Below are 15,443 nucleotides of genomic sequence, written 5' to 3' on the forward strand. Positions count from 1 at the left end.
CCATGGCCCCCATCTGCGGCAACCAGGGAGAGGGAGATAGACAAGGGAGAGCACCCACAAGAGATGGGGGCGGGGGGGGAGAAATCCCAAAGAAGGCACAAAGTGAAGCATAGGGGGTGAGGTGAGGAGGGGAAGGATCATGCAGGACCCTTCCCTCCCAACACCAAACAATGAGGAATAACATCCTTCCAACAGGGGAAGGGGAATGATCACTTGTAAAAACTGTTGTACACAAGATACGACCTGGCTTGTAAATATCAGACACACAAGCTGTTACTTTGTAAATACCATGTGCCTTACATGTCAAACTTTTAAAGTTGAAAATGTCAATAAAAATATTTTCCAAAAAAAAAAAATGTTTAATTAATTTTTACAACATGGCCACATGCATTTGTAATTTTTTTTAACCAACTGTGAAAATATAATACGGGCCCAATTACTGCAGGTTTTGAGAGGATAGTCATAAGGTAAAACTTGAATGCCTACCAAAGCCAATGACATTTATTATTTCATAAAAATGATCAGATTTACATGCTATATTGGTAGTGTTTTAATTGTTCTATCATATTTCTCACATACCTGATTTTCTTCCAATCTAGTATGCAGTTCACAAATAGGAATTCCAATTTTTGCTTGAATCTTCTCCAGTTCCAACTTCTCCTGCTGAACTATAATTAAAATATTTTCCATTTCCTCTATTTTTTTGTGAAAAGCTTCTTCCATCAAGCTTTTCTGCTGCACAAGTTCAGCCAAGCCCAGCTGTTCAGCTTGAACAGACTCTAGCTGTTGCTTGAGGTTGTCCCTTTCAGTCTGCAGACTGACTAAGGATTCAGATGCCAGTTTCTCTCTTAAGTGCTGATTTTGGGTTAATAGAGATTTGTTTTCTTGAATAAGGTTAATCTGACTTTGTTGCATCTCATCTCTTTCTAAAACAATAATCTGCAATGAATTTTGTAGTGAAATGAATTGCTCCATTAGATTTTCTTGTTGTTGTCTGTCTTCTTTTAATTCACAGGAAACAATCAAAGCTAGTTCTTTAGACTGATATTCATTCTTTGCTTTGATTAAATTTGTTTGGGACGTTTGCTGGTGTTCTTGGGCCTCTACTTTAACATCCTGCAGTTTTTGATACTCACTTCTGTTTGTTTTCTCACCCTTTTCTGCAGCTTGCTCGTTTAGATTTTTCAGCTCCTCTTTTAAGTGCAAAATTTCATTTTGTCTCAAAATCAAAACATCTGAAAGGTCTGAGAGACTCTTAGATAACTCATTCTTATCCTGCTGAGCTATCTCAAGTTTTTCCATGAGTTCAGTTGCATCTTTTTCAATGACCTCTCTGCTTCCTACACTTATAGGCTGGCCACCAGCTGCCATGTCCAGCTGCACTTCATTTATCATTGTGAAATTTCCAGTATTGGCCTTTAACTCTGCCAGCTGAAGCTGTTCATTTAAGATCTTTAACTTAGCTTCATATTCAAATTCTTGCTTAATCATCAGTTCTTCGATGTGGGACTTCATTTTCAGCAGACAATCATATTCATCGCGTAATTCTTGGAAGTTAACGTCAAAATTTTTCTCAGCAAAAGAAAAGGTGTTCCTTTGTCTCTCAACCTCCTCTTGGAGTTCCCTCTCATGAGCTAGAAGTTGTCCATTTACTACCGTAAGCCTTTCGATGTGACCTCTCATTTCCGAAAGCTCATTTTCACTAACTGTCAGCTTATCCTCTTCAGATAGAATATGAACATTCAGCTTTTCTTCTAAATGTTTTTTGATTTCCTCAAGACCTTCATTTTCTTTCTGAAGCTCATTGATTTTTATCTCCATAACTTCCTGCTCAACAAACTGTTGCTCCAAAATGTTATTCCTGGCTTGTAGCTCTCGCACTCCTTTTTCAAGTGTACATTTTTCTTTCTCAACTTCTCTTAATGCTCCAATTTCTGTTTCAAGTTCACTTATCTGCAAATACATTGTTTCCACGTTATCATTCTCAAGTGACATCTGCAGTTCTTTTTTCAATGTGGCAACCTCTGAAAACAGTTGGTTATTTTTAATGACCATATTATCCCTTTCATATCTTATTTCTTCCATTTTTTTACCAAGTTCTGTTTTCAAGCTTTCCAATTGCTGACGCCATTTCACGGCCAAATCTTCTTGAAGATTGTGAACATTTAATTTATGTTCTCTTTCTAGGTCTTCTTTTAGTTTACTTAGCTCTTCTTCATGGCTGAAAAGAAGTTGAGTCCTTACTCTTTCTAATTCAGCTTCCTGAGATTCAGCCATCCTACCCAAAACTTCATCTTTCTCCCTCTCCAGCATATCAAGCTTAATTTTATAGTTGGTAACTTCTTCCTTATGCTCAGATTCCAGCTCCTTATTAAACTCTGAAGTAGCTAATAGTTGGGCCTTCAACTGTTCAACCATGTCTTTCAGTTCTTCTGCTTCATGCATTTTGTTCTTCTGATCAGTAATGCTTCCTGAAGCTCTCCGAATTTGACCTTTAGTGAAATTGAGTTCTTCTAAAAGTTCTTGAACTTGGTTCTGCAGCTGCATGTTTTTATCAGAAGCCCTTTCTAACTGTTGCGTCATTTCTTGCCTTATTTGGTCTTTCTGAAAATGAGTGTCTCTTAATTTGGCATTTAATTCATTGATTGCCACATTTAATAAATTGATTTGTTCCTCATTGACCAAGTTATTAACAGAATGACCCAAAGCCTTTTCCATTTCAGTTTTATGCTGTTCAATAAGTCTTCTAATCTCCAAAGTATGCTGTTGCTGCAATTCTTGCTTCATCTGTACTATCTGTTTTCCATACATCTCATCCAATTCTGCTTGCAGTTGCTCCATTTTCCGATGATTTTCCATTTCAATCTTTTGCACTGTTTCTAATTCAGACAAATTGCCTAGGTGACAGCGTTTCTGAAGTGCTTCCACAGTACCCATTAACTGCTTTATTTCATCCGATGACTGCCTCTCCCTTTGCTTTGAGCTAGTCAATTCTGTTCTCAGGTTCTCAGTCTCGTGATTTCTTTGCAGTACCTGTTCATTTAAATTTTGAACTAATTTATCAGAAGCAATCATCTTATCTTTCAACAATAATGTTGCATTTTCATGTTCTTTAACATTTTTCTCAAGCTGTTCGATTTGTTGGTCTTTGCTCTTAAACTTCTGGGCATTATCAGCCTTTTCATTATCAGCCTGTATGTAAAAAGAAAAAAGTAAAGATGAATATTCTAATCATTCAGTTGCAGTCAAAGATTTGTTTGTTCGCTTATTGGGAAAATAAACTTTATCAAGATTGCTTTCACTAAATCTAACAAATTTAAAACTGTTTAAAGAGGATGTTTTCAGATTGAATAGATTGTGCTGATTGCATGTCATAGGCGGGATGGCGGTGCAGTGGTTAGCACTGCTGCCTCATAGCGCCAAGGACCCAGGTTCGATTCCGATCTTGGGTCTATCTGTGTGGAATTTGCGTTCTCCCAGTATATGCATAGGTTTTCGGCAGATGGTACGGTTTCCACCTACATTCAAAGCCGTGCGGGTTAGGTGGATTAGCTATTATTTTCAATAACCAATTTCACCATTTTATTGATACAAGGCTAATGGGTCAGTTCCTGGGTCAGTTTATTTTGTTACATGTTTCGAAAATAAGCATCATATCATCCTCTTTCAAGTTATGCAGAATGCATTACTGAAAGAGAATATAACCCTGAATAATTCTTAGATCAATTGCCCTATCATAACTATCATGCAGGAAGGAAATAAGTCTCCTTCACAATCACCAAGGATGTATGAATAAGAAAACGCAAGCTTGTAACAAGGAAATAAACTCTTAAGATGCTACATTCCATCCACTTCCTTGTATGCCTCAGAAACCTGGACAATATTTAGTGGAAGAAATTAGAGACCGCTGAAATGTGGATGCTAAGATGTATGCTAAAAATTCCATCTACAGACCATAAGGCCAATGAATTGGTGCTTGAAATTGCAAGAATAAAAACTCTTCAAAGTGAAATCCAGAAAAGAAAACACAAATATTTTTGACATTTGATCAGAGCTGAAAAGCTACAGAGATCTTTTCTAAAGGGCAAAATGAAGGATCAATTTGGGTAAAGTTGGATGGAAATGGTCTGATCTTACTAATTCAAGTTGCTGAAAGGAAAAGTGAATATTTTATTTGTGGAATATCTGCCTCAGATTAAATGTAAGGTATGATGGAATTGGCCTCAGCACAAATGTCAAGTTTACAACTGTCAGTATCATTGCATTCTCACTCCAGTGGCTGTAGTAATTATAAAGTTAATCTGGATGTGATTAGCCAACCAAAAAAAGTTCAAATTACTTATCCTGTGAAATGTAAACATTCCTGTTTTCTTAATTTAAGAATTTTTTTTTTTTTTTTTTAAAGAGATAGATGCGCTTTATTTCTTTTTTAAAAATAAATTTAGAGTGCCCAATTCATTTTTTGCAATTAAGGGGTAATTTAGTGAGGTCAATCAACCTACCCTGCACATCTTTGGATTGTGGGGGCGAATCCCACACAAACACGGGGAGAATGTGCAAACTCCACATGGACAGTGACTCAGAGCAAAGATTGAACCTGGGACCTTGGTGCCGTGAGGCTGCAGTGCTACCACTGCACCATCGTGCTGCCTTGATGTGCTTTATTTCTTGTGAACTATTTTTAGTAGTGCCATACAGTCGGTATAAACATTGAATGTTGCAGTACACTCAGAAATGATCCAGAAACAATTACTAATGGACTTTATGAGCAAAATTAGGACATTATCATTACAAGTTCAAATTTGTTCTTAAAATAAATTAATAAAAGTCATGCCACTGCTCGGAGTGTGGAAAGCAGAAAGAATAATTAAGTGGTTCCCTTACAAAATTCTCATTATAAATGGGCTGTGGTTTGTATTCAAAAATAGGCATACCACTGTGTGATTTTGAAGTTGAGTTTGTAGATATTTTATTTGTTGCTGACATTGATCATTCGTTTCCTGGAAGGCTTTCAACTGTTGGTCCTTTTCATCAATTTGTGTTTGGTAGGTAATGAGCTGCTGCTTTGAATGTATCAAGTCAGCTGCTGTAGTACCATGGTTAGTGCTTCTCACAGCTTCACTGGCTTGCAGCTGTAATTTAAAAAAAGAAAACTGCATGAATTTCAAACTGTTAGCTCTGCATAATAAAATTACATCCATAGTAATTATAACTTCCCGTGAAGTGAAAATAGTACTACAAAAATGCTTTAAAATCCTTTCATGAATAAAGTGCACTTAACTTCTATAAATATATTTAGAGCTATGGACCTACACCAGGTCAGAAGACATTCTTTTTGCAGTAGAAGAATATCTAAACATCATGAGATTATATTTACAGTCTCATTTAAAGCAGCCTAACTGACTTTCAGTGGTGGCCATGGAGTGAGTGGTCACACATTTGGTCGCTCCCGCTCAAGGTGGAATTGCTTGGTCCTTTTTTCACCCGATTTGAGGGGCATTTGCTGGTGTGAGGTGCACGAGCACTGAGAAATAGTCGTGCTCCATCAATGGGGCTGATTTATGGCTTACCAGACAAGGAGTGTAATGAGGCAGCAGCTTGGCAGAGAGGTAATCGAGGTGCGACAGAGGAAAACATGGCAAAAGGTTCTGGGGTGGTGTTGTCTGCCCAGTGATCTACTAAGCAACTTTTAGACCTTCTGAATGCTATGTCCCAGCAGCAGAGGCAGGAGCCTCGGAGGAGCTGGCAAAGGTGGCTCCAGGGACCCAGGTTCAATTTCGGCCTCAGATAACTGTGCGGAGTTTGCACTTTCTCCCGTTGTCTGCGTGGATTTTCTCCCGGTGCTCCAGTTTCCTCCCACAGTCCAAAGAGGTGAATGTCAGGTAGATTGGCCATGCTAAATTGCCCCTTCGTGTCCAAAAGTTTAGGTGGGGTTATGGGGATGTTGTGGAGACATAGGCTTAAGTAGGGTACTCTTTCCACGGGCCGGTGCAGACCCCATGGGCCGAATGGCCTCCTACTACACTGTCGGGATTGTATAAAAAAAGAGAAGATACTGAAATAGGCAAAGGAAACAAAGTGCACCTGGGAAGGGCATATGTTGAGGATCTCCCAGGATTTGAATGAGGAGTTGGCCAAGCGGCAGGCGGGTTGTAATTGGATCAAGGCAACGCTCTACAAGGGAGGAATGACGTTTGGCTGTTGTATTCTGCTCGTCTGTGGATCATGCACCAGAATGGAGAGTTTTACTTTGATAGTCCGAAGGAGGCGAGTCAATTTATGAGAGACCATGAACTGAGAGGTATGTGAGGACATTGAACTTTGGAGATGTTAAGGTGGGGAATTTGGGTCTGCATACCGGGCAGCTTGGTGTATTTAAGTTGTCTGCATGCGGAGCGGATGTGTGTGTTTTACCATCTTTGGGGAATTGCGGATGAAGGTCGGAGAGGGCAGCAGTCCCGAGTGGGGAGGCCACAATGCTAGCTGGTTGGCTAGGTAACAGGAGAGAGAGAGCGCGAGAGAGCGCGCGCGAGAGAGAGCGCGCGAGAGAGAGCGCGCGAGAGAGAGAGCGCGAGAGAGAGCGCGCGAGAGAGAGAGCGCGAGAGAGAGCGCGAGAGAGAGCGCGAGAGAGAGCGCGAGAGAGAGCGAGAGAGAGCGCGAGAGAGAGAGAGAGAGAGAGAGCGCGAGAGAGAGAGCGCGAGAGAGAGCGCGAGAGAGAGAGAGAGAGCGCGAGAGAGCGAGAGAGAGAGAGAGAGAGCGCGCGAGAGCGAGAGAGCGAGCGCGAGAGAAAGAGCGCGCGCGAGAGAGCGAGAGAGAGAGAGCGCGCGAGAGAGCGCGCGAGAGAGAGCGCGAGAGAGAGCGCGAGAGAGAGCGCGAGAGAGAGCGCGAGAGAGAGCGCGCGAGAGAGAGAGAGAGAGAGAGAGAGAGAGAGAGAGCGCGCGCGAGAGAGAGCGAGAGAGAGAGAGCGCGCGCGAGAGAGAGAGAGAGAGAGAGAGCGAGCGCGCGCGAGAGAGAGCGCGAGAGAGAGAGCAAGAGAGAACGCGAGAGAGAGAGAACGCGAGAGAGAGAGAACGCGAGAGAGAGAGAACGCGAGAGAGAGAGAACGCGAGAGAGAGAGAACGCGAGAGAGAGAGAACGCGAGAGAGAGAGAACGCGAGAGAGAGAGAACGCGAGAGAGAGAGAACGCGAGAGAGAGAGAACGCGCGAGAGAGAGAACGCGAGAGAGAGAACGCGCGAGAGAGAGAACGCGCGAGAGAGAGAACGAGAAAGAGAGCACGAAAGAGAGGGAGCGTGAGAAAGAGGGCGCGCGAGAGTGCGAGAGAGTGCGCGCGAGAGAGAGAGCGCGCGAGAGAGAGAACGAGAAAGAGAGAGAGAGCACGAGAGAAAGAGAGCGCGAGAGAAAGGGAGCGCTAGAGAGAGAGAGAGAGCGAGAGAGGCGGATGGAGTGGCAGGGATGAGGCAATTTTTGGATTGGTTGGAGTTTCCGAGGGTGAAGGAGGACCTCATGGAGGGGCTGGAGGCCATGCAGTCGGGCAAACGCCAGGGCCGGACAGCTACCCGGTGGAATTTTATGAGAATTTCTCAGGGATATTGAGCCCATTGCTAGTCAGGACGTTTAACGAGACGAGAGAGAAGGGGATCCTCCCTCCGACAATGCCACAGGCCTCGATTTCACTTGTTCTTAAACGGGAGAAGGACCCTGTGCAGTGTGGGTTATATAGGCCGAACTCGCTTTTGAATGCAGATGCCAAGTTGCTGGCTAAGATATTGGCCACAAGGATAGAAGACTGTGTTCCGGGGGTGATAGGGGAAGACCAGACGGGATTCGTTAAGGACTGGCAGCTCAAGGCCAACGTGCGGAGGCTTCTAAATGTTATTGCGATGCCCTCAGAGAGAGGCGAGGTAGAGATGGTGGTAGCAATGGACGCGGAGAAGGCCTTTGATCGGGTGGATTGGAGTACCTGTGGGAGACACTGGGAAGATTTGGGTTTGGAGAGGGCTTTATTGGCTGGGTGCGGTATTTCAAATTACATCAAGGGATGAGGCAAGGGTGCTCCCTCTCCCCGTTATTGTTCACTCTAGCTATAGAGTCACTGGCCATGGCGCTAAGAGCTTCGAGGAACTGGCAGGGGCTGGCTCGGGGGGTGGGGGAGCATCGGGTCTCGCTCTATGCTGACAATTTGCTTTTGTACATTTTAGACTCGTTGGAGGGGATGGGATAGGTCGTGTGGATCCTGGTGGAATTTGGCAGTTTTTCAGGGTATAAATTGAACATGGGGAAGAGCAAAATGTTTGAGATTCAGGCTGCGCAGGAGGAGAGACTAGGGGAGCTGCCGCTTAAAATGGTAGGGAAGAGCTATTGCTATCTGGGAATCCACGTGGCTCGGAAATGGGAGGCACTGCATAAGCGTTATGTATCCCGGTTGGTACAGCAAGTGGAAGGGGACTTTAAGAGATGGGACATGCTCCCGTTGTCACTGGCAGGGAGGGTTCAGACCATGAAAATGATGGTCCTCCCAGGTTTCTGTTTTGTCTTTCAGTGCCTCCCCATCTTAATCCCCAAGGCCTTTTTCAAGCGGGTGAACAAGATCATCTTGGGCTTTGTATGGACGAATAAAACCCCGCAGGTGAAGAGAATGTGGTTGGAGCAGTCGGGGGGAGGGTGGGTTGGCGCTGCCAAACTTCTGCAACTACTACTGGATGGCTAAAATTGCCATGATTTGGAACTGGTAATGGGGGATGGGTCGGCATGGGAGTGGTTGGAGGCGGCATCATGTAAAGGCACCAGTCTGGGAACATTGGTAACGGCACCTCTGCCGTTCTCGCCAGCCCAGTACTCCACAAGTCAGGTAGTGGTGGCGGCTCTGAGGATCAAGGGGCAACAGAGGATGCATAAGAAGGTGGAAGCTGCGTCGGTCTGGACCCCGATTTGCAACAACCACAGGTTTGCACTGGGCAGGCTGGATGGCGGGTTCCAGAGCTGGCAGAGGGCAGGAATCAGAAGGATTGGGGGTCTATTTATAGACAGGAGCTTTCCCAGCTTGAAGGCGCTGGAGGACAAATTTAAACTGCCGCCAGGGAATGGTTTTATATATTTGCAAGTACGATACTTGCTGAGAAAACAGGTACCGGCCTTTCCCCTGCTGCTGCCATGGGGGATACAGGATAGAGTAGTGTCCAGTACCTGGTTAGGGGAGGGGAAAGTGTCGGATATTTACCAGGTGCTGTTGGAGGCGGAGGAAACCCCGGTGAAGGAGCTTAAGGGCAAGTGGGAGGACGAGCTAGGTAGTGAGTTAGAGGCAGGTCTGTGGGCTGACGCCCTAAGCAGGGTCAATTCCTCCTCTTCATGTGCCTGGCTTAGCCTAATACAATTTAAGGTGGTCCACCGGGCACACATGACGGCAGCGAGGATGAGCAAGTTTTTTTGGGGAGAAGATAGACGCGCGAGGTGCACGGGATCCCAACAAACCATATCCACATGTTTTGGGCATGCCCGAAGCTCAGGGGGTTTGGCAGGGGTTTGCGAAGGCAATGTCCATGGTGCTAGGAACTCGGCAGGTGCTGAGTTCAGAGGTAGCGATCTTTGGAGTGTCAAAAGATCTGGGAGTTCAGGGAGTGAAAGAGGCAGATATCCTGGCCTTTGCCTCCCTGGTAGCCCGGAGACAGATCCTTTTAATGTGGAGGGACTCAAAACCCCTGAGTGTGGAGACCTGGCCTAGTGACATGGCTGGGTTTCTCAGTCTTGAGAAAATAAAGTTTGCCTTAAGAGGGTCAATGTTGGGGTTCTCTCGGAGGTGGCAGCCAATTGTCGATTTTCTCAGGGAAAATGAAAATGTCAGCAGAAGCAGTATTCCAAGGGGGGGGGGGGGGGGGGGGGGGGGGGGGGGGGGGGGAGAAAGAGAAATAGGTGTTAGATGGTGGTGGTGTGTGAAGATGGGGTCGGGTGGGTAAATGTTTATTTTACCATGTCAATGTCATTGTTTTTGTTATTGTTATAAAAATTTGTAAATACTTTAATAAAAATATTTTAAAAAAATAAGAGGGTGGCATTTGGGGTGGGAAATATTATGAAAAATGAAATAAATGAAAATCGCTTGTTGTCACAAGTAGGCTTCAAATGAAGTTACTGTGAAAAGCCCCTAGTCGCCACATTCCGGCGCCTTTTGGGGAGACTGGTACGGGAATTGAACCCGCGCTGCTTGGCCTGCTTTAAAAGCCAGCTATTTAGCCCTGTGCTAAACCAGCCCCAAATGACCCTGGGGGTAGGTTTGTGATGGTGAGTGGGAAGCTGGAGTGGCGCCCGTGGTACTAGTGAATGTATACGCACCAAATTGGGATGATATGGATTTTATGAGGCCAATTTTAGCAAAGACTCCGGACCTGGACACACACTGGATGATTACAGGAAGCGGGGTTAAATACGGTTCTGTATCCTAGGTTGGACCAGATGTGCCCTAGGTCCCTGAAGGTTTCGGCCATGGCAAAGAAGCTGTTGAGGTTTATGGAATGTATTGGGGGGGGGGGGTCGTCTGACCCGTGGTGGTTTGAGCCCGAGGGCGGAGGAGTGTTACTATTTCTTACATGCTCATCGGGTGTACTCCATCATTGATTTCATTGTCTCAGATAAGGCACTATTGGTGGGAGTGGTTGCATTGGAATATTCAGCGACTGTGGTCTCGGACCACGTGCCGCATTGGGTGGACTTGTGGATGGCAAGAGTGAGGCTCAGCTCAGCGGCCGCAGTGGAGGATGGATGTGGGACTGCTGGCGGATAAGGGAGTTTGCAAAAGGGTGAAAATGGCCATCCCAAATTATGTGGAGCAGAATAAGACAGGTAAGGTTTGCCCCTCTACGTTATGGGAGGCACTGAAAGCGGTGGTAAGGGGAGAATTTGTATCAATTCGGGCGCACAGGGAGAGGGTGGAGCAGGCCTGTGTAGGACATTCTGAGGGTGGACCAGAGATATTCGATGGCACTGAGAAGACGTTGCTAAAGGAGAGGCAGAGGCTCCAGATGGAGTTTGGGCTGGCGTCCACAGGAAACGTGGTGGGGAAATTGCGTCGAGCCAGACAGGCGGTATACGAGTATGGTGAGAAAGCTAGCAGGATGTTTGCGCACCAGTTGAGGAGGCAGGTGGCAGCAAGGGAAATTGGGAGGGTGAGACACGATAGGGGCACGATAGTAACGGAGCCAAAGGGGGAGAACCGGGTTTTTGAGGCCTTTTACCGGAGATTGTATAATTCGGAGCCTCCGGTGGGCAATGAAGAGATGAGGCGATTTTTGAACGTGTAGAAGTTTCAGAGGATTGAGGAGGCGAAGGTCCAGAGGGCCCTGATCAGGCTGAGGGAGGTATAATAATAATAATCTTTATTGTCATAAGTAGGCTTACATTAACACTGCAATGGAGTTACTGTGAAAATATCCATTTCAGGTTAAGCAGCGTTTCACTTGCACCTCTTCCAATGTGGTCTATTGCATTCACTGCTCCCACTGTGGTCTTCTCTATATCGGAGAGACCAAATGCAGACTGGGTGATCGCTTTGCTAAGCACCTTCAGTCTGTGCACATTCAGGACCCAGACCTTCCCGTTGCTTGCCATTTTAACACAAGACCTGCTCCCATGCCCACGTCTTCCTTGGCCTGCTGCAATGTTCCAGTGAAACGCACCGCAAATTGGAGGAACAGCATCTCATCTTCTGGTTAGGCACGCTACAGCCTTCCAGTCTCAACATCGAATTCAACAACTTCAAATGATTAGCTCCACCCCACCTCAGCCCCTTTGTTTATATGCCATTTCATTTTAACTGTATTTTTACCTTTTATTTCTTTCTGGTCTTTCTATATATATATATAATATATATATATATATATATATATATATATATATATATAATATATATATTTCCCACCCCCAATCTTATCCCCCCTTTGCTTACCCTTCCCCCTCCTTTTTCTCATTCTTCCCATGTCCCCCCTCTCCCCACAACTATGTGTCACAGCTAACCCTCTGATTTTAGCTTTGCTGCTGTTTGGCCTTTCACACCTTTTATTTTCTCTGGGGACTGGCATTAGCACTCATTCCCCTTGGTTTCTGTGGCTATTAGCACTCTTTTCCCTTAGTTTCTGTGGCTATGACTCATCTTTCATTCCCTCATCAATGTCTTTTAGCTTTGACAAAGGGTCATCTGGACTCTTTTCTTTCCCTACAGATGCTGCGACACCTGCTGAGATTTTCCAGCATTTTCTCTTTTGGTTTCAGATTCACCAGGATGTTGCCTGGGCTAGAGTGGTTCAGCTATTAAGAGAGGTTGGTTAAGCTGGGGTTGTTTTCCTTTGAGCAGAGAAGGCTGAGTGGGGACCTGATTGAGGTGTACAAAATTATGAGGGACATGGAAGATAGCAAGATGGGTCATGCTCCTCGTGTGCGATGTGGGAGCTCAGGGACACGTCCACTGTCCCTGGCTCCTTCACGTGCAAGAAGTGTGTTCAGTTGCAGCTCTTGTTAGACCGCTTGACGGCTCTGGAGCTGCGGATGGACTCACTTTGGAGCATCCGCGATGCTGAGGAGGTCGTGGATAGCACGTTTAGCGAGTTGGTCACACCGCAGGTGAAGGTTATTGAGGGAGATAGAAAATGGGTGACCAAAAGACAGAGCAAGAGTAGGAAGGCAGTGCAGGTGTCCCCTGCGGTCATCTCCCTGCAAAACAGATATACCGCTTTGGATACTGTTAAGGGAGATGGCTTACCAGGGGAAGGCAGCAGCAGCCAGGTTCATGGCACCGTGGCTGGCTCTGCTGCACAGCAGGGCAGGAAGAAAAATGGCAGGGCTATAGTGATAGGGGACTCGATCGTAAGGGGAATAGACAGGCGGTTCTGTGGACGCAATCGAGACTCCAGGATGGTATGTTGCCTCCCTGGTGCAAGGGTCAAGGATGTCTCGGAGCGGCTGCAGGACATTCTGGGGGGGGGAGGGTGAACAGCCAGCTGTCGTGGTGCACATAGGCACCAACGATATAGGTAAAAAACGGGATGAGGTCCTACAAGCGGAATTCAGGGAGTTAGGAGTTAAACTAAAAAGTAGGACCTCAAAGGTAGTAATCTCAGGATTGCTACCAGTGCCACGAGCTAGTCAGAGTAGGAATGTCAGGATAGATAGGATGAATGCGTGGCTCGAGAGATGGTGCAAGAGGGAGGGATTCAAATTCCTGGGGCATTGGGACCGGTTCTGGGGGAGGTGGGACCAGTACAAACCGGACGGTCTGCACTTGGGCAGGACTGGAACCGATGTCCTAGGGGGGGTGTTTGCTAGAGCTGTTGGGGAGGGTTTAAACTAATGTGGCAGGGGGATGGGAACCAATGCTGGAAGTTGGAAGGTAGTAAAACAGGGACAGAAACAAAAGGAAGTAAGGGGAAAAGTGCAAGGCAGAGAAGACATAGTCAGAAATCCATAAGGGCGACAGTATAAGGTACAGTGACTGAGGGGAGCACAGTGAATAGGCCCAGTAATAACAAAAGGAATAAAACTGGAGATGTTAAGATTCAAAACAGAGGTAAAAAAACCAACATAAGTGTACTTTACCTGAATGCTCGTAGTATTCGGAATAAAGTAAATGAGTTGGTGGCACAAATCATCGTAAATGACTATGATTTAGTGGCCATTACTGAAACATGGTTAAAGGATGGTCACGACTGGGAGTTAAATATCCGAGGGTATCAAACTATTCGGAAGGACAGAGTGGATGGTAAGGGAGGTGGTGTTGCTCTGTTATTTAAGGATGACATCCGGGCAATAGTAAGGGATGACATCGGTGCTATGGAGGATAAGGTTGAATCCATTTGGGTGGAAATCAGGAATAGTAAGGCGAAAAAGTCACTGATAGGAGTAGTCTATCGGCCACCAAATAGTAACGAGATGGTGGGGCAGGCAATAAACAAAGAAATAACTGATGCATGTAGAAATGGTACAGCAGTTATCATGGGGGATTTTAATCTACATGTCGATTGGTTTAACCAGGTCGGTCAAGGCAACCGTGAGGAGGAGTTTATAGAATGTATCCGCGATAGTTTCCTAGAACAGTATGTAATGGAACCTACGAGGGAACAAGCGGTCCTAGATCTTGTCCTGTGTAATGAGACAGGATTGATTCATGATCTCATAGTTAGGGATCCTCTCGGAAGGAGCGATCACAATATGGTGGAATTTAAAATACAGATGGAGGGTGAGAAAGTAAAATCAAATACTAGTGTTTTGTGTTTAAACAAAGGAGATTACAAGGGGATGAGAGAAGAACTAGCTAAGGTAGACTGGGAGCTAAGACTTTATGGTGGAACAGTTGAGGAACAGTGGAGAACCTTCCAAGCGATTTTTCACAGTGCTCAGCAAAGGTTTATACCAACAAAAAGGAAGGACGGAAGAAAGAGGGAAAATCGACCGTGGATATCTAAGGAAATAAGGGAGAGTATCAAATTGAAGGAAAAAGCATATAAAGTGGCAAAGAGTGCTGGGAGATTAGAGGACTGGGAAATCTTTAGGGGGCAACAGAAAGCTACTAAAAAAGCTATAAAGAAGAGTAAGATAGAGTATGAGAGTAAACTTGCTCAGAATATAAAAACAGACAGTAAAAGTTTTTACAAATATATAAGACAAAAAAGAGTGGTTAAGGTAAATATTGGTCCTTTAGAGGATGAGAAGGGAGTTTTAATAATGGGAAATGAGGAAATGGCTGAGGAACTGAACAGGTTTTTGGGTCGGTCTTCACAGTGGAAGACACAAATAACATGCCAGCGACTGATAGAAATGAGGCTATGACAGGTGAGGACCTTGAGAGGATTGTTATCACTAAGGAGGGAGTGATGGGCAAGCTAATGGGGCTAAAGGTAGACAAGTCTCCTGGCCCTGATGGAATGCATCCCAGAGTGCTAAAAGAGATGGCTAGGGAAATTGCAGATGCACTAGTGATAATTTACCGAAATTCACTAGACTCTGGGGTGGTCCCGGTGGATTGGAAATTAGCAAACGTGACGCCACTGTTTAAAAAAGGAGGTAGGCAGAAAGCAGGAAATTATAGGCCAGTGAGTTTAACTTCAGTAATAGGGAAGATGCTGGAATCTATCATCAAGGAAGAAATTGCGAGGCATCTGGATAGAAATTGTCCCATTGGGCAGACGCAGCATGGGTTCGTAAAAGGCAGGTCATGCCTAACTAATTTAGTGGAATTTTTTGAGGACATTACCAGTGCAGTAGATAACGGGGAGCCGATGGATGTGGTATATCTGGATTTCCAGAAAGCCTTTGACAAGGTGCCACACAAAAGGTTGCTGCATAAGATAAAGATGCATGGCATTAAGGGTAAAGTAGTAGCATGGATAGAGGATTGGTTAATTAATAGAAAGCAAAGAGTTGGGATAAATGGGTGTTTCTCTGGTTGGCAATCAGTAGCTAG

General features: G+C 45.2%; 1 protein-coding gene across 13 annotated transcripts in view; it reads right to left on the reverse strand.

Annotated features, from left to right (window-relative positions):
* Positions 1 to 15,443, reverse strand: part of akap9 (A kinase (PRKA) anchor protein 9) — a 332,810-nt gene that overhangs the window by 274,338 nt on the left and 43,029 nt on the right. For 12 of the 13 annotated variants that reach the window (XR_005460747.1, XR_005460749.1, XR_005460744.1 and 9 more), the window contains 2 exons: positions 4,935 to 5,132; positions 580 to 3,192 (listed from right to left, as the gene is read on the reverse strand). Coding sequence is in view for 1 of the 13 variants with exons in the window: in XM_038797918.1 (XP_038653846.1) it covers positions 580 to 3,192; positions 4,935 to 5,132 (2,811 nt within the window). In the remaining 12 variants the exon portion in view is untranslated. The remainder of the gene's footprint in view (positions 1 to 579; positions 3,193 to 4,934; positions 5,133 to 15,443) is intronic. The other variant, XR_005460751.1, reaches the window with a different exon arrangement.

Source organism: Scyliorhinus canicula, chromosome 5 (genome assembly GCF_902713615.1).
Source record: "Scyliorhinus canicula chromosome 5, sScyCan1.1, whole genome shotgun sequence".
NCBI lineage: Eukaryota > Metazoa > Chordata > Chondrichthyes > Carcharhiniformes > Scyliorhinidae > Scyliorhinus > Scyliorhinus canicula.